We start from the raw sequence: 23,349 nt of genomic DNA, 5'->3' as shown, positions 1-23,349 counted from the left end.
ATTTATTTATAAAAATAACTTGGAAAACCATTTATCATTTTCTTTCCACTTCACAATTATGTGCCACTTTGTATTGGTCTATAAAATAAAATCCCAATTAAATACATTTAAGTTTTTGGTTGCAACATGACAAAATGTTGGAAATTTCAAGGGGTATGAATACTTTTTCAAGGCACTGTACATTTTTCCATGTGGCCTACAACATCAACGTTTTTCTACCTATGAGTAACCTTCATAAAACGGAACAATCAAAAGGATTCATCGTCTGTCTCCTCAACATGTGAGTTTATTCATCAAGTTAAATTGTCTGAATTGATGCAAGGGACATATACATCACCAGGTTGAATAAGCCCTATATGAAGCTGGAGACAAAGCTCATGGCCTTGTAGTTGAGTCAGAACAGTAGCAGTGAAACCTACAGGCCACAGTGAGAAATCACAACCCAACCTAAAGTGCATGTAAACTCTCACATATACCCAGTGAAGTGAACAGCCTCATGCCGCGTACACACAACCGGACTTTACGGCATACTTTGCACGGTGGACTTTGACGGACTTTACAACGGACTTTCCGAATGATCGGACTTGCCTACACATGATCAACCAAAGTCCGACGGATTCGTACGTGATGACCTACGACCGGACTAAAACAAGGAAGTTGATAGCCAGTAGCCAATAGCTGCCCTAGCGTCGGTTTTTGTCCTTCGGACTAGCATACAGACGAACGGACTTTTCGACCGGACTCGAGTCCGTCAGGTAGATTTGAAACATGTTTCAAATCTAAGTCTGTCAAACTTTTGAGAAAACAAAGTCCGCTGGAGCCCACACATGATCGAATCGTCCGACGAAATCCGGTACGCCGGACCAAGTATGCCGTAAAGTCCGCTCGTGTGTACGCGGCATCAGATGATACACAGAGATTAAACAAATCCCTCCTCATAAGTATTACATGTATATCTGCTGTCTTCATCTTTTTATACTGTTTAGAAAGTGCACATCGTGTTAGGAGATTTTCTCTTCCTGGATAATACTGCAGCGAAGCCTGGGCGTACAGCCAAGACAGCTGATTGGAGGAAAGGCACACACCCCCTCTCTCCTCATAGGTAGAGAATTTCAGATGTTTGTTGAATCGTTCTGCTCAGTGCTAATCTATTTAAAGCATCCTCCCCAACACAAAACTCCGGCTGCTTATATCACGCGATGGAGAACTTGTCAGGAGTTATCAGGTTGATAATAGTAGAACGGAGCAGGGGACAGCTATAGGACATAGTGCTTTGAAGAGAGATAAGAAAACACTGCAGATATATGTGCCCAGTTCAAATTTCATGAATCTGGTTTACATCCGCTTTAAGTTTAGGGAAAAACCAGGTGAAAAACTGAACAATCAGTCTGAGCGAAGTACAGCCCAGCCAAAAACTAAAATGACATAGTAGCCTCTATTTAGGACAAGGTGTAACTTCTGCTCCCTGCCCCCTTTCTTCTGACTACTCAGACAAGCTGTCTAAATTCTGGACTTTGAACAGATTTAGAGAAGAGAGGAATGCAGATAAAAAAAAAAAAAAAAAGGTACAACTTATGTAGGAGGATTTGTTTCATCTCTGTGTATCATCTGTGGTTAGTCACTTCACTGGGTATACGGAAGCGTTTAAAACCACTCTAAAAGTTAATTTGAGACAAGTTGCAGAGGTCCCACACCACTGTCTCACATCTCCTGAGACTGCACTCAGTGACTTGGCTCTGAGACTATACAGACATATCCCTCCACCCGGCACAGCCAGCAAATAACAGAGCAAGTAACCCTGGGAGACTTGTCCTGTGAGAGTTCTTGCTAGACTCGGATATGGGGGGCAAAATACCCAAAGCACATGGCCCAAGTGGCTAGGTCTAGTAACGTCTATGTTGAAAATCAACATTTTGCTGCCAGCTGAACCAAAAAATCTCCATAAATCCAGTCTAGATACATAAATTGTGTCTGCAGCACAGAGAAGGAAGATTATCTGAGAGAAATACAGGAATACAGGATGGGGAACACAGCTCAGGAAAGTGACCAGGGTATTACAGGCTGATATCACCCAGTCCTTGCCCTACTCTGGACCAATCAGTGAGCAGTATGGGTGGAGGAATGTATTTAGTGTTAATGACCCACCTGTGCTGATCTCTGTAGGAGTGTCCTCCTCTATACATGTCCCCGTTATTCCATCCTCCTCCATAGACTGCTGATCATCCCTCACAGATGTCTCTTCTTCTTCTGCTTTAACCTCAAATTCTATATCGTTTGGATCTCCACTCTAAATCAAGAAAATGAGAGAGAATATCATCTGTAAAATATAAGCTTTATTAATGTGACATCACACATTGTCTCCATGAGTCTGTGTTTTATAAGCTCCGTCCCACCAACCTTGTAACAGTGAGGGATGGTGTGATCTTCCTGTGCGGAATCCCGGGAATACAGAGGACGGGGACATCTCTCTGGTGGGTTCCTGGTATTAGGTGGCTCCATCATATCCTTGTGTCCTTCTGAAAACTCCTCCATCATTCCATACTCCTCATCCTCCTCTTTATACTCTTCTTTAACATCAATATTATCATCCCTGAAGTTTCCACTCTGAATATATAATAAAACATTCATTGTAAAAAAACATGCTGTGTATAAATCAGAACTACCAATAATTGTTCCTCATCTACCTGATGATGGTGAGGGAAGGTGTGACCTTCCTGTGTGGAATCCCGGGAATACAGAGGATAAGGACATCTCTCTGGTGGGTTTCTGTAGCTGGATGACTCCACCATGGTGTCCTGGTACAGATCTTTGTGTTCTTTTAGAAACTCTGACTCCTCCATCACCCTATCCTTATCATCCTCCTCTTTTATCTCTTCTTTAACTTCAATTTTAGAATCTCTCAGATTTCCACTCTGAATATATAATAAAAATGACATCAATTGTAACAATGCAAATAATGTACAGATCCTAATGATACTATCAGTGATTGTTCCTCATCTACCTGATGATGGTGAGGGATGGTGTGACCTTCCTGTGTGGAATCCCGGGAATACAGAGGACGGGGACATCTCTCTGGTGGGTTCCCAGTACTGGATCCATCTGTAGGAAACACACACACTGACTGAATACATCGACCTCATTATTCCTTTCTGTTTAAGATTTAAAAGTTTGAGGATTTTATCACATTATCATCAATATGTAAAAGCCGACATTCCAATCATAATCTATCATAATCATCAGATATAAAATATCCAGCTGGTAGAAAATATTTGCAAAAGGCCATGAATTGTACAACTTATTATATAGTGTCACGGAACATCCCACACTCCGCTTGAGTGCTTCCGTCATATACCGCTTCCTAAGTTCTGAAACACGAGTCCAATGGATCTGGCTATAGGAACCCCCAAGAACTAGACAACACCAGTCTTTGAGTACATCAGGACTAACCTTTTATTTGAGATCTCCCACAAATATATACAGCAGGATGACTAAAACCTAACCTAGTTAACATGAGCTAATTATCTAATCCTTTATCCAGCCTTGGTGACTAAGAGACATGACCTTTTAGAACAGGCTTGTGGTCAGCGAGCTTCACACAGTAGTATTCTCACAATAGCAGGAGCTAATTACAATTAACAATACAAACAGTGATCTCCCCCCCCCCTCCTCAGCCTAGTCATCAACAAACTATAGTAGGAGTAGACTGTCCCATTTTAAGCAATCTAAGACATACCCTCCAAGTCACCATTTCCCATATGGCATACACAGGGTCCCCAGAGTCTGTGTGTCCTGGGGGACAAGGACCCGAATCCAAAGTAAAACCACCTCAAGGGTCCCCAGGCATACAGCTCACAAACAGCACCGTTCCCCCAAATGCCAGGGCCCATAATCGGTCGGCAAGAGGCTTGCTTTCAGTCCCCTCCAAAAGCCTCTGTCCTGGCTAGGTCTGTCACATATAGGATACAGAAGATTATTATTATTATTATACGAGGTTTATATAGCGCCAACAGTTTACGCAATGCTTTACAATGTATAAGGGGGACAACACAATTACAGTACAGTTCAATACAAAAGGTACAGGAGGGCCCGGCTCGTAGAGCTTACATTCTAAAGGGAGGGGGTGGTGGTACAAAAGGTAATAGCTGCAAAGAATGATTTGAAGATAGGACTATATAGTATAAGAATGATATAATGTACAACAAATGTATATAGCGCAGGGGTCAGGAGTGTGTAAAGCACATGTAGCCAGGTGTCATCGTGCGACATTCTGTAACACCAGCTGCAATGATCCTGTTTCGCTCTAGTGCTCAGCCTGGAAACTGTGTCATCATCTCCTGAATGCTGAGCAAGCAGAGACAACAGCTGAGAGCAAGGGATCGTGGAATATGTGGTTCGAGGAGCCAGGTTTTGCATTGGAGCCAAACTGCTGCAGACTACAAGTTTCAGCTGGCTGGGAGAGAGAGAAGAATTCTGGGTGAGGACATAAATAGCTTGATTGGGGGAGGAGTCTTTCTCCTGGGATCACGGCCTACAGCTGAGAGCAGGGATCCGGCCTTGCTGGGGGATGCAAGCAGGCGCCGCGACCTGGACGGCATGGAGAGTGAGCGAGCAGATCCATAATTGTCAGCTCCGTGTCAGCTGAGTGACGTTCAGGGGCCACTCTCATCATCACCGGTACATACCCAGCTGAATTCAACTGGCACTAGGTGCACGGCCAGGCACCCTTTATTGGTTGCAGATTCTGCAAGAGCCTGTTCCGGGTCATCCCATTCCATTGAGCCTTGGTATCATCATGATTGATGAGTGGGAAAAAACCCACCAGGTGTACACCCCTACAAAGGCACTGCATGCAGACAACCCCATCCCATCTCTTTACATTAACCAATTCACCCAAATCGCCGTAGCCGTACGTCGGTACTTTGACGCTAAATACCGGGGTTATGGCAGCAGCTAGCTGCCATAACCCCGGTATTTTCAGGAACGGGGTGCATTTCTTTTAAAACATAATTGGACTCTGAGGCGGATTTGCCCCAAAATCACTTTTATCTGTGGCAGGAGAGGGGGCTCCCCTCCCGCCATGTTCTGGTCATCTCCACCGCTTACCGGAGCTGCCAGAGACGATCGCATTCGTTCCCCTCACTGCCTGGATGCTAAGTGAGGGAAAGATGGCCCCCGCTCGGCTCTATAGCATCGGAGGGCGGAAGCGACGTCAAACGTCACCTCCACCCAATGCTCTTAAAGGGGATTTTTTTTTTTTTAAATGACATTTAATTTTTATTTTTTTTTAGATTGCATTTTAGTTGTAAATATGAGATCTGAGGTCTTTTTGACCCCAGATCTCACATTTAAGAGGTCCTGTCATGCTTTTTTTTTCTTTTACAAGGAATGTTTACATAGATAATAAAAAAATAAAATAAATTTAAGCGCCCCTCCCAGCTTGCGCACAGAAGCGAACGCATACGTAAGTCACACCCGCTCATGAAAACGGTGTTCAAACCACACATGTGAGTTATCGCCGCGCTCGAGAGCAATAATTCTAGCCCTAGACCTCCTCTGTAACTCAAAACTGGTAACCTGTAAAAATGTTTAAACGTCGCCTATGGAGATTTTTAAGTGCCAAAGTTTGTCGCCATTCCAGGAGCGGGCGCAATTTTGAAGCCTGACATGTTGGGTATCAATTTACTTGGCGTAACATTATCTTTCACAATATAAAAGAAAAATTGGGCTAACTTTACATTGTCTTATTTAACTCAAAAAGTTACGCATGTTATGCCGCGTACACACTACCGGACTTTACGGCATACTTGGTCCGGCGGACCGGAGTCTGGCGGATAATTCGATAGTGTGTGGGCTCCAGCGGATTTTTTTTCTCAAAAGTTCGACGGACCTAGAAATAAAACACGTTTCAAATCTTTCCGACGGACTCGAGTCCGGTCGAAAAAAAACACTCGTCTGTATGCTAGTCCGACGGACAAAAATCGACACTAGGGCAGCTATTGTCTACTGGTTATCAACTTCCTTATTTTAGTCCGGTCGTACGTCATCACGTACAAATCCATCGGACTTTGGTTGATTGTGTGTAGGCAAGTCCGATCATTCGGAAAGTCTGTCGGAAAGTCAGTTGAAAAGTCCGCCAGACCTAGTCCGTCGAAAAGTCCGCCCGTGTGTATGTGGCATTAGACCGCTGCGCAAATACGGTGTGACAGAGTATTGCAATGATTACCATTTTATTCTCTAGGGTGTCTGAAAAAAAATATCTAATGTTGGGGGTTCTAAATAATTTTCTAGCAAAAAAACAAAGCAAAACAGATTTTAACTTGTAAACAACAAATCTGAAAACGAGGCTTGGGGCTGAAGTGGTTAAAACCACTAAAAGGAAACACTTTGCACATGCTATTTTCTGTTATTGGTCATCATTGCACAGCAATCCTTCTGGTCCCTTCTTGAGCTAGCAGAAGACACCGAACATCTACATCACAAGGACTCCTCCACTCTTCTCCCCCCACTTAAAGGACTCTGTGCACAATATCTGCACACTTTAAAGGGAACTCTACTCAGAGATTAAATATTGCATTTCTTGTAACTTGTTTTATAAAATTGTGCCACAAAGTTTGTTGGGCCGTGACATCAGGATTTGAAGGGAGCAGTCTGACATAAAAGATCATTCTCTTCCCTTTCATACAGTATCTGTGGTCATTCAGGACCCGCTGACTGGTTACTACTGTTTTACTTACTGGGATTTTCTTTTTGCGTAGCGCTACCCCTGTAGGGGCCACTGGTGAATATTGTTATCTTCCACCCTGCATGGCTAGGCACATGAATTTTCCACATATTCTGAGAACAAGAAATCAGTCCTTGCAGCTTTGTTTTTTTTATTAGGGGAATTGAAATTGGATGGGGTAATGGTTCTTATGTGATGCCCAGTTGATCAATAGGAACTCTTCAGGGACACAACTATATACATCCAGTATATACACACTTTTCCTCTTCTACCTTCAGCACAGACTTGCTTGTAGAACTACAACTCTCAGGATCAGCTAGCACAGGTTGTTGATCTAACACAGTCTTAGTCAGATCCTTGTCAATGCCCTTTGCAGAGAGGGACCGCAGGCCCCTTTAGTGTAGCAAACATTGAGGTTCTTGGTGTTAGCTGTCCTATCTGTGGCTACTGCTCCCAGTGCCACCTCTTCAGGCCCTACCAGCCCTCCTGGCTGCAGCCGTCCCTTTCTCCTGCCCGTACCATCACAATCCTCCTGACTGACTCTGCATCCACCCCAGACTGCTTCTTCGAGTCCTCTCAGGCATGCCTCCCAGACCTCCTCACTCACCAGCCCTCTTGGCTGTCCTTCTCCCTGGAGACTTGCCCTGCAGTGTTCTCCCGCTGTCCTCTCCTTGTTTCTGTGCCACCTGGTTGGAACACCTGTGTGTCGTGAAGAGGGTCTCTTCTGCCCCCGAGCCTGGGCCCAAGGTCACCCCCCCAGACTGGGGTCTTCCTCAAAGCCCACCGACAGCCTAACACTCCATCTCCAGCTTCCACACAAACTCACCCTACTCCTGCTGGGCTGACACTGACCATTTGAGGGTGCCTGCCCCCTGCCAATCCTTCTTTTGGGGATTGGTCAGGGCCCTCAGAATACTCCAGATAGCTCCTCCTAGACTCCTCCTAACTGTTTCTGGAACCTTCTCCAAGTTTCCAGCAAACAGGGTGGAGTTGGCAGAGAAGCTGCTGCTGAGTCATCCAGTCTACCTGAGTCACTCATCCGACCCAGAAAAACACACAGGCTTGGCTGCCAGCCAAGCCTGAAAATTTACCTGCACTAACACAAAAACATCCTACTCTAGCAATGTTAGGGGGTGCTACATTTGCATTGCATACCCTTTGCATATTGAGTAATGGGGCGTACACACTGACGGACCAAATCCGGCGGACAATCCAATCGTGTGTGGGCTTCACCGGACCTTCAGCGGACTTTTCCTGCTGCAAATCTGACGGACTTTAGATTTGGAACATGCTTCAAATCTTTACGTCGTAACTCCACCTGACCCAGAAATCCGCTCGTCTGTATGCTAGTCCGACGGACAAAAACTGACGCTAGGGCAGCTATTGGCTACTGGCTATGAACTTCCTTATTTTAGTCCGATGTACGTCATCACGTACGAATCCGTCTGACTTTGGTGTGATCGTGTGTGGGCAAGTCCGTGCGTTAGAAAGTCCGTCGGAAGTCCGTCAAAAGTCTGCTGGAAAGTTTGTCGGACCAGTCCGGTCGAAAAGTCGCCTGTGTGTACGCGGCATAAGAGTTTAACACTGAAAGATATGCAATACCAACACAGTGCTGCGCTACATATACATATATACATTTTTGTATACGATTTTTATCGGGACTGCGACATTATGGCGGACACATCGGACACTTACGACACATTTTTGGGACCAATGGCATTTATACAGCGATCAGAGCTATAAAAATGCACCGATTACTGTGTAAATGTCACTGGCAGGGAAGGGGTTAACACTAGGGGGCGATCAAGGGGTTAATGTGTTCCCTATGTGTGTGTTCTAACTGTGGGGGATGGGACTGACTATAGGAGATGAGAGATCGAGGTTACCAGCTCTTAGGAACTCACGGCCTCGCTCTCCTCACAGAACTGGGATGTGTGCGTTTATATACACACACACACACACACATCCCTGTTCTGCCTCTCGTGCCCGCGATTGCTCATGGCCGGCAGTCATCGCGACCGCCGGCCACGAGCATTGGCACCCCGGCTGTGCACAGGGCGCGTTCCTGCAATCCCGCTTAAAGGGACCCGTGTACAGCTAGGACGGTTCGCGGGATCGTGCCGACCTGCCGCAGTATAATGACGGCGGATGGTCGGCAAGTGGTTAATAGGTAGTTTTTTATCACCGTGTTTATATCATATTATTATTATTATTATTCATTAGTGAATTGTGCTGATAAATTATTGGATTTACTGAAAAAGATATCTGCCTAAGTTATTCTTGTTCTTATCTGCTTCAAGAATAAGTAAAATACTTGTTTAATTTGCTAGTCTGGTGTCTGTGTAATTATCACTGTGAAACATGTCTGATCCCAGGGTGTCAAAGGTGTCGGGAGGCTTGCAAGGTCAGGGCAACCTTTGGGGACAGTCATCTTCCAGCTGCCCAAATGGAGGTGGCGCTACATACAACATAGGAGTATATAGTGCAGGGGTCAGGAGTATGTAATGTACAATAAAATGTATACAGTGTAAGGGTCAGTACTCAAAATATTGGTATTCAGCAATCAGTGGAAGCTTAAATGACATGAGACATGTTGTAGAGGTCTCACACCGCTGCCTCCCATCTCCTGAGACTGCACTCAGTGACTTGGGTCTGAGACTATACAGACATATCCCTCCACCCGGCACAGCCAGCAGACAACAGAGCAAGTAACCCTGGGAGAATTGTTCTGTCAGACATCTTACTAGACCCGGGCTTGGAGCAGAGGATTCAAGTCTCCTAAACTTGGTGCCTCTGTTGAGCAATGCCTATGGTGAGAAATCTCCAGCGGAACCCCAGAATCTCCATAAATCCAGTCTAGATACATAAATTGTGTCTGCAGCACAGAGAAGGAAGATTATCCGAGAGGAATACAGGATGGGGAACACAGCTCAGGAAAGTGACCAGGGGATTACAGGCTGATATCACCCAGTCCTTGCCCTACTCTGGACCAATCAGTGAGCAGTATGGGTGGAGGAATGTATTTAGTGTTAATGACCCACCTGTGATGATCTCTGTAGGAGTGTCCTCCTCTATAAATGTCCCCGTTATTCCATCCTCCTCCATAGACTGCTGATCATCCCTCACATACCTCTCTTCTTCTTCTGCTTTAACCTCAACTTTTATATCTATCAGATCTTCAACCTAAACCAACAGAATGATAGAAAATAACAACTGTAAGACATAAGCTTCAATATTGTGACATCACATTAAAAATAAAGTGTCAATACACGTCCATGTTCTAGATGCTCCGTCCCACCAACCTTGTAATTATGAGGGATGGTGTGACCTTCCTGTGTGGAATCCCGGGAATACAGAGGACGGGGACATCTCTCTGGTGGGTTCCCATTACTGGATCCATCTGTAGGAAACACACACACTGACTGAATACATTGTTTCTATGTGTTTATCAGATGATGGGGGATCTAGGTGGACCCTCCGTACTGTTCTCTCCTTTACAATAAAGTCTCCTCTTACCCGGTGATGTGAGGGGCGGCTGATTCTCCATCATGACGTCCTTGTAGAGATCCTTGTGTCCTTCTAAATACTCCCACTCCTCCATGGAGAAATAGACAGTGACATCCTGACACCTTATAGGAACCTGACACACACAATGATACAGTCACCATCCAGACACATCCCTTGTCTGTTACTGGATAATGTCCCAGAATTCCCAGCACCGCTCACCTCTCCTCCATGATCTCTCTGGTGACTTCTAGAATCTTCTTTGTATTTCTCTATTCTATCAGGGAGGGAGGTGGAGGCAATGTGATGGTCATATGATCTCCAGACTTCATAGGAGGAAAACTCTAGATCTGAACACAGATAGTAAAATTTAAATGACATTCCTAGAATCCTCCTCACCTCACCATTCAGGTCTCCATTTTATTAAAGCCCTATTTTGGGCTGAGGTATAATTTACCCACACAGGACCCCCCACCCTATGCAGGTTAAAAGCTTGTTGTAGGCATTCTGATGTCATTACATACAATGCAGGACCAACAGTCCCACTTTGCTAATGAGGATGCCAAGGGTCCGCCCACATCCTAAGAGCATCAGAAAAAAAAGCCAGATGGAGGGACAGTGGTAGGAGGAGCTGTGAGGTCAGTGTGATGTCATAGGACATATAGACTCTGGATGGAGGGACATTTGTATGAGGAGATTTGAGGGTCCTCTATATGAGGCTACTGTGCAAACCAAATCATTGTTCCTGGGTGCGTCCCTCCTCTCCTAAACTGAGGAGTGAACTTTGACCTTTACCATACAGAAATCTGTCAGGAATCTGTGAAAGTAAGCTCTCATGTGATCAGGTGACGTGCGGAGGAACGGAGTGTAAATAGCAGACAATTTTCTCCAGAGCTCCTAATGGTGGGGATGGATTTTGCTGAGTGCTGGTGTCAAGTTTCCACCCCCCAGGATCACTGCAGGTGTGGAGAAAAGCTGTATAAGAGGATATGGAGGAGAGATGAGGAGGAGATCCAGGAATCAGGATAAAGGTCAGGACAAGCAACAGACGAGCGCATCCAAGAGATGAAGCCGGGGTCACTACACAGAAAATCAATCCAAGGAAACAACAGGCAGGACGAGGAATAGCAAGAAGGAGCTGAGAGACAAATGAGAATATTGCTCAGCCAATGGGAGATTATCTCAGCATGACTTACATAATGAAGGAGATGAGGGGGAGGGGAGGAAGTCACTTAAGGCGGGGCTTGACAAATTAGCTTTGAATCTAGGAGACAGCTACAAAAGTTAGGAGACAGATTTTGTTAATGTAGCGTGGGTTGTCAGCGCTCGGGGCAAGGCAGGTAATTTGTGAGGTGCAGGACACGGGGTGCAAGGATACCGGAAGAAGGGTGCAATGTGCCAAATGCCAGACATGGAGTGCGGGAGAAGGTTGCAGAATGCAGGACATTGGGTGCAGAATGTAGATCGTGGGGTGCAGAACATGGGGTGAAGGGTGCAGGACACAGGTTGCAAGACATGTGGCACAGGGTGCAGAAGATGAGGTGCAGGGTGCAGAAGATGAGGTGCAGGGTGCAGAACACAGGCAATGGGGTGCAGAACCAGTGGTGTAGGGTGCAGAAGATGAGGTGCAGGATGTAGAACATGGGGTGCGGGGTGCAGAATGTTCCCCCATGTTCCTCACAAATTTACTTGCCAAGAGTAGTCATCTTGGTTGAATGATAGAGATCTAGTGATTTTTCCCTAAGTTTGGCCTTGTGGCACTTTTCTCTTCTACCACTAGGTGGTCGGGTACTTGGTAGTACTAGATACGAGAAGGGCAATGCAAGGTCAGGTTATGGGTATATGGGGTATCTCAGCCAATGGGCAGGGGTTTTCTTGAATCCCTTGGCCTGCTGGGAGAACCTATATATTCGGGTGAGGGCAGGTGATCGGTGTTCAGTGCCACCTGGTTGGCTGTCTGGGTGGACCACAGTGAGTCACTGAACGGGCACGGTGGAGAATCGGGAAACTTCAGGTGGTGATCACGTCAGGGACCCAACCCCTGGAGGAGACGCGGTCACCACCAGTGAGACATTTCCAGATCTGTGCAACTACGGACCAGGAAATCTCACTGCCTGTGATTAGCGCTGTGTAGCGTCGGCTTCCTGGTGGGAGATCGGGAACGTGGGGTTTAAAGCACGCCCGAGACCATCTCTATTCATCATCAACTGATCCTCCCTGAAGGGGTTATTCTACATTTCCACACTATATATGTGTGTATCATCATCTGCTGGAGATAAAAGACATCACAGTGACTATGGAGGAAGAGGACGGACATGACGGGGGGTTACTGGGTGTAAATAGAAAATAAGATCTTATTACCTCCTCTGCTGCCACTTCCAGCAATGTCTCCTCTCTACTTCCTCCCGACTCACCTCTTACCCGGAATTTCCTGTCTGTACCTGACATCACTTCCTGTCTTCCATAGAGTTGGAGCTCTACATTTGACGGGAAACATGTGGCCTCCACTCCACTTTTTTTGTTTTTGTTTAATGAATTTGAATGTAACAATGAATAAACATTAGAAACAATGTTTCCTGTTGGTATCTGACTGCAGACTGGAGCTCCGCTCTGCACAGGAGTCATGTGACCACAGTTTTTTTTTTTTTTCAGTTAACTTCGCTGCTAGAGCCATTTTTTTGCATTTTCTGCACACATGTTTGAACAATCCTTGTAAGCCTGAAGTGGGGTGACCACATTTCCTAACTGCCATTCAGGAACAATTTTGCCAAGGACCGGGGGGGGGGGGGGGGGGGGGGGGGGGTGTTGAATGTAGTTTCGGAGTTGGTGGGATTTCAGGGGCGGGTGATTTGTCAGGTGAATGGCTGGTTTTAGCACTTATATTATCCCAACACCAAGCTTGATATGGTGTCAGGATGATCAAATCATATTATTTATATTACTACATTGTAATATATAATGAAATAGTTCAACTCACCATAATGCAGAATCTTTGGGAACCCTGAGCTTGTCACTTGCCACCAGATGCAGTATGCCACCGTCGCCTGCTACCAGATGCAGTGTGTCACTTGCCACCATGGCAGTGATGTCTGGGGACCTGTTTTAGAGCATGCTGGAGTGGGCTCAGAGAAGATAGAGGAGGTGGGTGGCAGTGGCTTCGCTAGGGTTGGTGTCACCCCACCGGTGCGGTAAAACATGGTGTCACCCCCTGCCAAGTAAAGTCCCCCCTCAGTACAGACCCCCCTTCATTAGGATAGACTCCCCTCCCTCAGTATAGACCCCCTCCCTCAGTATAGATCCCCCTCCCTCAGTACAGACCCCCCTCCCTCAGTACAGACCCCCCTCCCTCAGTACAGACCCCCCTCCCTCAGTATAGATCCCCCTCCCTCAGTATAGATCCCCCTTCCTCAGTATAGATCCCCCTTCCTCAGTATAGATCCCCCTCCCTCAGTACAGACCCCCCTCCCTCAGTACAAACCCCCCTCCCTCAGTATAGACCCCCCTCCCTCAGTATAGATCCCCCTCCCTCAGTACAGACCCCCCTCCCTCAGTACAGACCCCCTCCCTCAGTATAGATCCCCCTCCCTCAGTACAGACCCCCCTCCCTCAGTACAGACCCCCCTCCCTCAGTATAGACCCCCCCTCCCTCAGTATAGACCCCCCTCCCTCAGTACAGACCCCCCTCCCTCAGTACAAACCCCCCTCCCTCAGTACAAACCCCCCACCCTCAGTACAGACCCCCCTCCCTCAGTATAGATCCCCCGCCCTCAGTACAGACCCCCCCTCCCTCAGTATAGACCCCCCTCCCTCAGTATAGACCCCCCTCCCTCAGTACAGATCCCCCTCCCTCAGTACAGACTCCCTTCCCTCAGTACAGACTCCCCTCCCTCAGTACAGACTCCCCTCCCTCAGTATAGACCCCCCTCCCTCAGTATAGACCCCCCTCCCTCAGTATAGATCCCCCTCCCTCAATATAGATCCCCCTCCCTCAGTACAGACCCCGCTCCCCAATAAGTACAGACCCCCCCTCCCTCAGTATAGATCCCCCTCCCTCAGTACAGACTTCCCCAAATATGTACAGACCCCCCCAATAAGTACAGAACCCCCTCTCCCTAAGTATAGATCCCCCTCAATCAGTACGGACTCCCCCCAATATGTATAGACCCCCGCTTAGTACAGACCCCCCTCAGTACAGACCCCCCCTCCCTCCCTCAGTATAGATCCCCCTCAATCAGTACGGACTCCCCCCAATACGTATAGACCCCCGCAATAAGTACAGACCCCCCCTCAGTACAGACCCCTCAGTACAGACACCCTTACTCTCAGGCGGTCTCAGCTCCCCTCAGCTTGGGCGGGCTCGGCTGTGCTTGGGCGGGGGCTGGGGGGTGGTCTCAGCTCCCCTCGGCTGTTCTCGGGCGGAGGGGCGGTCTCAGCTCCCCTCGGCTGGAGACGGATGAAGCTGGAGGCAGAGTGCCAGCCCTATAGCGGGGTTTGCTCGCTCTATCAATTTCATTCCGGGACACTGTATTTTCCCCAGATTTTCGGCCAATCCCCAGACGACGTCCTATCGTGACGAAACGCGTAGGGAGGAGCCTACGACGGTGACGTCATCACGTTCTCAGAAGGGCTTGAACACAGGAAGTGAATCGCGGCACACAGAGACGCCGCCGCTCCGTTTGATTTTTTATATGCTGCATACTTTCTACAACATTGTAAGTGCGATTCTTTATATACCATTAAATTTTATATCATACAATGTTGCACTATGGAGGTGTTCTCTTTTGTATTTCCGGTTTGATGGAGTATTAGAACTACTGATCCTGCATTGTACCTTGGGTTTTGGGAGACCATAATCCCTATGCTGGGCGAGACTGCCATAATAGCAGTCGTCGCCGTCTGGTAAGCAGACTCTACTCATACACGTTTTGGTGGATCATACCTAGGCACCTTTCGTCACAACCTCTCTTGGATGGGTGTTCTTTATTTATATATTTGTGGACTTATTAAGAACTTTTTGATTTTTCTCACATACACTTGTGATTTTAGTTTTGTTTCTTATTTATATTTGTAATATGTTTTTGTTATTATTTGTTTTATATGTCACTTGGTAGCATTCAATTGTTTTTTCACATATCATACTAGCGCTGCACTTTATTGTTTATTATACCCAGAATGAAGGTGCCTGGGACCCGGGACAGACCTGCTAATTGCGGGAATGTCCCGTGCAATCCGGGACACGTGGGCACCCTAGCCTGAAGATCACATAAAAGCCCCCAAAACATGATATATTTTCGAAGAGCAGACACCCTAGAGAATAAAATAGTGAAAGTTCCAATTTTTTAATGTCACACGATATTACCGCAAAGGTCTAGAAAACACAAAATAAAGTGAATTCTAGGGCAAAGAAATGCAAGGAATTACCCAATTTTGGTATAAAAGACGAGGTTGCGCCGAGTAAATAGATACCCAACATGTCACACCTTAAATTTATGTTTGCCCGTGAAATGGCAACAAACTTCAGTAGGCTTCAAAAGCCCCCTATAAGTATCAGTTTAGTTTTACGGAGGAGGTCTGGTGATAGAATTATTGCTCTCATTCCTGTGTGTGCGGCGATATGTAACATGTGTATCACAATCAATGTTTTCAAGTGTAGGCTCCCCTGATGCTTGTGTTTTCGTTCATACGTGTATATGTGGGGGTGGGGGGGCCTCAAAAAAATTTTATTTGGGGGGGACTTGGGCGTAACTGTATTTTTTTTTTTTTTGTTTAACCACTTCACCTCCGGAAGATTTGCCTCCCTTCATGAAAAAGCCTATTTTTTTGCGATACGGAACTGCGTTAATTTAACTGACAATTGCGCGGTCGTGCGACGTTGTACCTAAATAAAATCAATGTCCTTTTTTCCCCACAAATAGAGATTTCTTATGGTGATATTTGATCACTTCTGGAGTTTTTATTTTTTGCGCTATGAACAAAAAAACCCAACAATTTTGAAAAAAAAAACAATGTTTGTTTATTTTCTGCTATAAAACATCCAATAGAAAAATGTAAAAAATCTAATTTCTTCATCAATATTCTTCTACATATTTTTGGTAAAAAAAAAATCCCTGGGAGCCTAGCGGAGCAGACATGCATTGTTAGAGCTCCACACCGCTGAGGAGAGAAGAGAAGGACAAAGCGGAGCCTGCAGGCTCAAAAGGTATCCATTTGAACCTTTTTGCCCCAGGGAACAAACTGTGAAAGTTTGGGCAGGAAATGTGATACTGGGAGGAAACCGTGGCAGAAATAAAAATCACCTCACAAAGAGCTCACAGGCACTCACTGCAGCTGAAGCAGCTCCAGTCACCTCACAAGATACAGCATCAGGGCGCTCTCACAGACAGAAAATGTCACAGCAAGACTCTCCATTTGAGTCAGATACAGAACAAATCCTCTCACAAACTTCTCCACAAGACTCCTCAGCATCCCCAGTAATATTATTACAATTTGAAAAGATGCTTCATAAGGCTTTAAAACAAACCTCAGACTAAATAACAAACAGCCTAACCAAAGAAATAAGAGAGCTGGGAAACCGCACCGCAGCCTTAGAAATAAAAATGGATGAAATTGAAATTACAACCCAAGAAAATATAACAGAATTGGAACAATTAAAAAAAGAGAATTTAATACTTCAAACTAAGCTCGAAGATTACGAAAATAGAGCCAGACGTTCAAACTTACGCATAAGGGGAATACCTGAAACTGTGACAGACCTGCAATCTACTATTACTGCTCTATTACAAGAACTAAAGCCAGATATCCCTATTGAACGTTTAGAACTGGACAGAGTACACAGAGCCCTCACAGCCAAAAAGAAAGATGGACCCCCACGTGATATAATCACAAAATTTCATTATTACAGAACAAAAGAACAAATATTAATTGCTGCAAGAGAAAAAAAGGAACTTAATTTTCAAGGACACAATTATCAAATTTTTGCTGACCTATCCCAACTTACTATTACTAAAAGACGATCCATGAAACCCCAACTAATGGAACTGCAACGCCACAACATTATGTATCAATGGGGCTTCCCCTTTTCAGTCAGATTTAACTACCAAGGTACAATTTACAGAAGCAGATCAGCAGATGAACTACAACAAACCCTTTTAAAATTAAATCTGACAGAACCCACAAGCAGCAACACTCCCACACGCAGAAGAATGGCATCATCTTCACCTTCAGGCAGCACCCAGAAAATTTCAGAACAAAATGGGAATCATCATTCTCACAAAAGAGGCCGTTATGCCACATCATCCATGGACCAAGAAGATTCAATGGACTGACATCCTAATTCCTGATATCTCTTCATTTATTATACTAAGAGATGGTTCTCTATATAAAACCTATATTTATAACTGAATGTAACTGCATTCTGAGAGTCACACACTGTGTGGTATCATGTTACATTCCAGTTATATTTCTTATTACTTCTGATTCATATAGCCTTAGAATATATAAGTGAAATAAGGAAATTCTTGTTCAGTTATATATTACCAGGTAATAACAATAGATTTATTACTTTTTAGGACAAATATGTTCAATAATCCAGAAGTAATGGAAGCTTTTTCTTTCTTTTCTTAAAACAAATATATTATTACCTAACTAGTTCCTAGAATTATGTTTTTGTTTATTCTAATCTGAAGCAATACAACCTCAATTTTATGAGTTAACATATCTAAACAGTTACGTAATAATAAAATATGTAATTGTTTACTCTAAAAGGGTTAAAATCCCAAAATAATTCAAACTATCTTCATCAATACCAAAGTTATTAACAGTACCTTTCTAACTGAATTATTTAGCCTAGGGCAAGACTAACCATATACAACCACCCTGGAATAAATAATTTCAACAAAAACTATATTCTGCACTCCAATTAATGAAACATCATTTTGATGTCTTTTGACATAGCACTTCTCTCCTGTAAGCGGAAGATCCGTGTACCCCCATTAGCCCTCCTCATTCTCCCAACCATATTAAATGGGAGTGTGACGAAGGCACTTATTCCCCTGAGAGAGATATTTATTCTCTTTCACGGGTAAATTGTGATTACTTGCAAAAAATAATTTATACAATGTATCATCTAATCTCATATGTTTTTTGTTTACTCTTTACTCCAGAATTCACTGGTTTCTTTTCTATCTATTCATCTCTTCAGTCCACACAGGTTGATCTGCGCAGTCAGCTCTGCATAACAAAAAGTAAGTCAAAACTATTTGATCTATTGCCATGGCACCACTGAATATACTTTCCCTGAATGTTCAGGGAATAAATGTCCCTCAAAAAAGGACCAAAGCCTTCCGTACTTTCCATAACAAGAAGGCTCACATAGTATGCCTCCAAGAAACACACTTCACCAAAGATTCTACTCCAAAATATATTTCTCCTTTTTATCAACAAATTTACACGGCTTCTGCCTGTACCAAGCAAAGGGGAACTCTAATTGCATTTCACCGATCCACACCATTCACCTTATCATCAGAAATTAAAGACCCAGAAGGTAGATACCTGATACTCATGGGTTATATAATGGATACAGCAATCACGGTGATTTCCTACTACGCTCCTAACAAACAACCTACACCATTCCTCTCACATATATTACAAGTGATTAATACACACAAAATAGGAACAGTGATAATGTGTGGGGATTCGAACCAGGTCCTCCTCCCATTTCTAGATAAATCACCTTTTACACCATCCAAAATAACCTCTAGATTACCTTTTTCTCAACTTCTTTCCAAATACAATCTGGTAGATTCATGGAGAGAAAGTAACCCAATGAAAAAGAAATTCACTTATTACTCGCACCCTCATCAAACCTTCACCAGAATAGATCATATTTTTCTAACAATAGGAATGATACCAGAAATTATTGCATCAGATATAATTCCGATTCCGTGGTCTGACCATAATGCAGTATACACTACTATAGCCTCAGCCATACCAAAAGCGCATGACCCAACGTGGTACTTACCGGACATAATGCTCAAACACCCACTACATCAGATGGCCATTGAACAAGCTTTAAAGGAATACATATCAATTAATAATACAACAGACATCTCCCCAATAACACTGTGGGAAGCTCATAAGCCTGTCTTGCGTGGTACAATACAAAAACAAATGGCACTATTTAAACGGGAATGCAAAAATCTAGCAAAAAAACTAGATCTCAATTTTAATGCAGCCTACATATCATTTCAAGATAATCCATCTCAGAGTACAAAATCTCATCTGGAAAAATCTAGATTGGAATACAATCTATTTCTCACTGAGTCAGTTGATAAATCCCTCAAACGCTCCAAACACAATTTCTACATGAATACAAACAAACCAGGTACATATTTGGCTCGGGCATTAAATTCAACTAACAAATCTTTCAAACCAATACGTTTGAAATTATCAAAAAATGTTTACACTTGTAATCCAGTTAAAATAGTCCATAAATTTCACTCACATCTCGCAACTTTATACAAGACAAACAATGAATTTAATCCTACAAAGGCTGAATCCTTCTTCTCAAAAATAACCTTACCTGAGTTATCTCAGAATCAAAAAAGCAGTTTGGATGAGCCTATAACTATAGATGAAGTTGCTAACGCCATAAAAGACCTAAAACTTAACAAAAGACCAGGCCCAGACGGCTACTCGGCTTTATACTATAAAACATTCTCAGAAATACTCTCTCCCATTCTCACTGAAACTTTTAACAAACTTCTAGATGGACATTCTTTTCGGCAAGAAACACTAATGGCAATTGTTTGTATGATCCCAAAACCCCTTTCTGATGATACTTCCTGTGTGAATTATCGGCCTATCTCCCTGTTAAACCTCGATATTAAATTATTAGCAAAAATAATAGCAAAACGCCTCAATAGCATTATAGGAAAATTAATACATAGAGATCAAGTAGGCTTCATGCCAAATAGACAGGCAGGCGATAATATACGCAGGGCAGTGTTATTGGCACATATTGCTAAAAAACGGAAAATCCCTTTATGTTTTCTATCTCTCGATATTAAGAGGGCATTTGACACAGTATCCTGGCAATATATGCAATATTCATTACAAAAATGGGGTTTTGGACCCCACTTTTTAACATGGATCAAAGCATTATATAATAAACCCAAAGCCTATATAAAATATGCTGGATACAAATCTGAAGCCTTTAATATCGAAAGAGGTACCCGACAGGGTTGCCCATCATCTCCCTTATTATTTGCCCTTATACTTGAACCCATGGCCCAATACATCAGAACAAACCAAACTATAACTGGCATTGAAGTAGGAGGTATTACACACAAATTATGTATATTTGCAGACGATATATTACTTTTTCTATCATCACCACAGGTCTCTGGTCCTAACTTAATACCAGCTCTTGATGGATTTGCAGCCCTATCCGGCCTTATGATTAATCCTAAGAAATGCCTAGTGCTTAATATTTCGCTCACAAACATGGAATTGATCCCGGCTAGGGCTGCACTCCCATTCACATGGGCAGAAAAATCAATCCCATATCTTGGAATTCATTTAACAGCATCTCATTCTGACTTATTCTCAACCAATTATCCTCCTGTATTAAGACAGATCACAAATCTAATAAAACAATGGTCGCAACTTCCTTTATCCTGGATAGGGAAGATTAATGCAATCAAAATGACTATTCTACCCAAATTGCTTTATCTATTCAGAGTCCTCCCTATTCCAATTCCTTCCTATTTTTTGAGAATAGTACAAAAAAGAGCAACTTCGTTTATATGGGGCTCTTCTAAACCACGTATACCTATACACACACTACATCTTCCCAAAAATAAAGGAGGCCTGGGATACCCTAATTTTACTAACTACTACAGAGCAGCACATTTGGCCAGTCTGTCCAAATACCATGCAAAACAGGAAATCCCATTATGGGTATTTATAGAGGCTTCAGAAAATGACCCTCTATTAATATCAAATTTATTATGGCTTGATCCTAAAGACCGCTTTAAAATTCATAATCCCATAACTAAACACTTCTTATCTCTCTGGGATAAACTAAAAACCAAATATCAGTTACAATCTCCACACAATCCTCTCCTTTCTTTTATCAGAAATCCGGCCTTTTATCCGGCATGGATCTACCCAAATTCTTTTAAAGCTTGGACAACATCAGGCATTCAGACACTAAATGACTTCATAGCATCTAAATCATTCCTTTCATTCCCATCGCTTAGAGAAAAATATGATCTACCAAACTCTGAGATATTTAGATATCTCCAAATCAAAAATTTCTATACACCATTCCTAAAGGGGGATACACCATTATCCCAATTATCCATTTTTGAATCAATCTGTACAAAAGATCCATTTGCTAAAGGTACAATTTCATCACTTTATAATCAATTATATGGAGTAGCAAATCTTAATAGACCCTCTTACGTTCAGAGGTGGGAGGAGGACCTGGGACGAACTTTAGAAGACACGGACTGGTCTAACATATGGCTCACATCTAAGTCATCTTCACCCAACATCTTAGCACTGGAGACAAATTATAAAGTCCTAACTCGCTGGTACCTTGTACCCGCTAGAGTGGCAAAATATTCACCTAATACCTCAGCTCTTTGTTTTCGAGGATGCACAGAAATAGGCACATATTTACACATATGGTGGACGTGCCCAGTAATCCAAACCTTCTGGAAGGAAGTCTTCGTGATTGCATCTAAAATATTTAAAAAAATAATACAACCAGATCCATATTTAACTTTACTTAATCTAAAACCGGAATGGTTAACACTCTCTCAATTCAAACTTATGATCCAACTAATAACGGCTGCAAAACAAACAGTGGCCAAGGCATGGAAATCTCCTACATTGGTACTAGCAGAAACAATTCATAGACTGAATAATACAATGTCCCATGCTAAGATGGTAGCCATCGATCAAAATCAAATTCCAAAATTTGAAAAACTTTGGCATCCTTGGATAAAACAACAGTTCCTGTCAAACTTCAATGACTCTGTCCTGTTGCCATGGTAACAGATTAAATGACTTACAGAGACACCCATTCTAAGGCTTCAAAGAGAACTAAAAAGAATAATAAACTGACGAGCGGGACAACCTTGTGGACCATACCTCTACCTTTCAACCCTTTTTCTTCTTTCTCTTTCCTTTTCTCCACCTTACGATTAAAGCTCATTATCAGAATTTATTTGACCTATATACACTCTACTTGTAAACAATATGTATAGTAGGTATAAATCATTTAAATACCTACAAAAGTAACTAAGGAAATGATATATATCTTTAATTTAGGTTTACGTGAACCCAATGTTTAATATATGAAATTTCATGATATTTACCTATATAAACCCTACTGTAAAACAATAAGCTTACTTTATAGATCCTTGTAAACTTACTTTATGTATCTTTATAACATTGTATACTCAATAAACTTCTTTTGACAAGGAAAAAAAAATCCCTAAAAGCGTATATTGATTGGTTTGCGCAAAAGTTATAGTGTCTACAAACTATGGGATAGATTTATGGACTTTATTTGTTTACTAGTAATGGCAGCGATCAGTGATTTTTAGCGGGACTGCGACATTGTGGCAGACAAATCTGACCTAAGTGACACCAATACAGTGATCAGTGCTAAATAATATGCACTGTACTAATGACACTGGCAGGGAAGGGGTTAACATCAGGGGCGATCAAAGGGTTAAATGTGCTCCTAGGGAGTGCTTTCTAACTGTGTGGGGGAGGTGCTTCAACTGTGGGAAGACAGAGATCCGTGTCCCCCCTTAGCAGAAACACAAGATCTCCATCTTCCCCTCTGACAGAACAACGATCTGCCTTGTTTACATAGGCAGACTGCCGGTTGGCTTCTCTCAGAATGATCGCCATGCCTGCCGGACCCGCTGATTGGTCCAGCGGTAGCTGGTTGTCGGTGGCATGCACATGCGCCCCAGACCTATTGCATGGAATGACGTACCTGTATGTGGTTTTGCGCAATAGAGCCGCCACCCCGCAATACATGTATGTGGCTCAGTCAGCAAGTGGTTAAGAGGATAGACACTCTGATATGGAAAGAGAAGAAG

The 23,349-nt window shown here is 43.5% G+C and overlaps 1 protein-coding gene across 1 annotated transcript in view; it reads right to left on the bottom strand.

Moving 5' to 3' along the window:
* Positions 1–12,961, bottom strand: part of LOC141121643 (uncharacterized) — a 29,446-nt gene extending 16,485 nt beyond the window's left edge. The window contains exons 1-8 of the mRNA XM_073611311.1: positions 12,587–12,961; positions 10,238–10,361; positions 10,024–10,121; positions 9,763–9,904; positions 3,002–3,099; positions 2,685–2,912; positions 2,398–2,604; positions 2,146–2,287 (exon numbers count right to left, since the gene is read on the bottom strand). Of these exons, the coding sequence (XP_073467412.1) occupies positions 2,146–2,287; positions 2,398–2,604; positions 2,685–2,912; positions 3,002–3,099; positions 9,763–9,904; positions 10,024–10,121; positions 10,238–10,361; positions 12,587–12,850 (1,303 nt within the window). The 5' untranslated portion in view covers positions 12,851–12,961. The remainder of the gene's footprint in view (positions 1–2,145; positions 2,288–2,397; positions 2,605–2,684; positions 2,913–3,001; positions 3,100–9,762; positions 9,905–10,023; positions 10,122–10,237; positions 10,362–12,586) is intronic.
* Positions 12,962–23,349: the final 10,388 nt, after the last annotated feature.

The sequence above is a fragment of the Aquarana catesbeiana genome, unplaced genomic scaffold (genome assembly GCF_042186555.1).
Source record: "Aquarana catesbeiana isolate 2022-GZ unplaced genomic scaffold, ASM4218655v1 unanchor228, whole genome shotgun sequence".
Lineage (NCBI taxonomy): Eukaryota > Metazoa > Chordata > Amphibia > Anura > Ranidae > Aquarana > Aquarana catesbeiana.
Note: the sequence above shows the minus strand (reverse complement) of the source record. Positions and strands in the feature narration are given on the sequence as shown.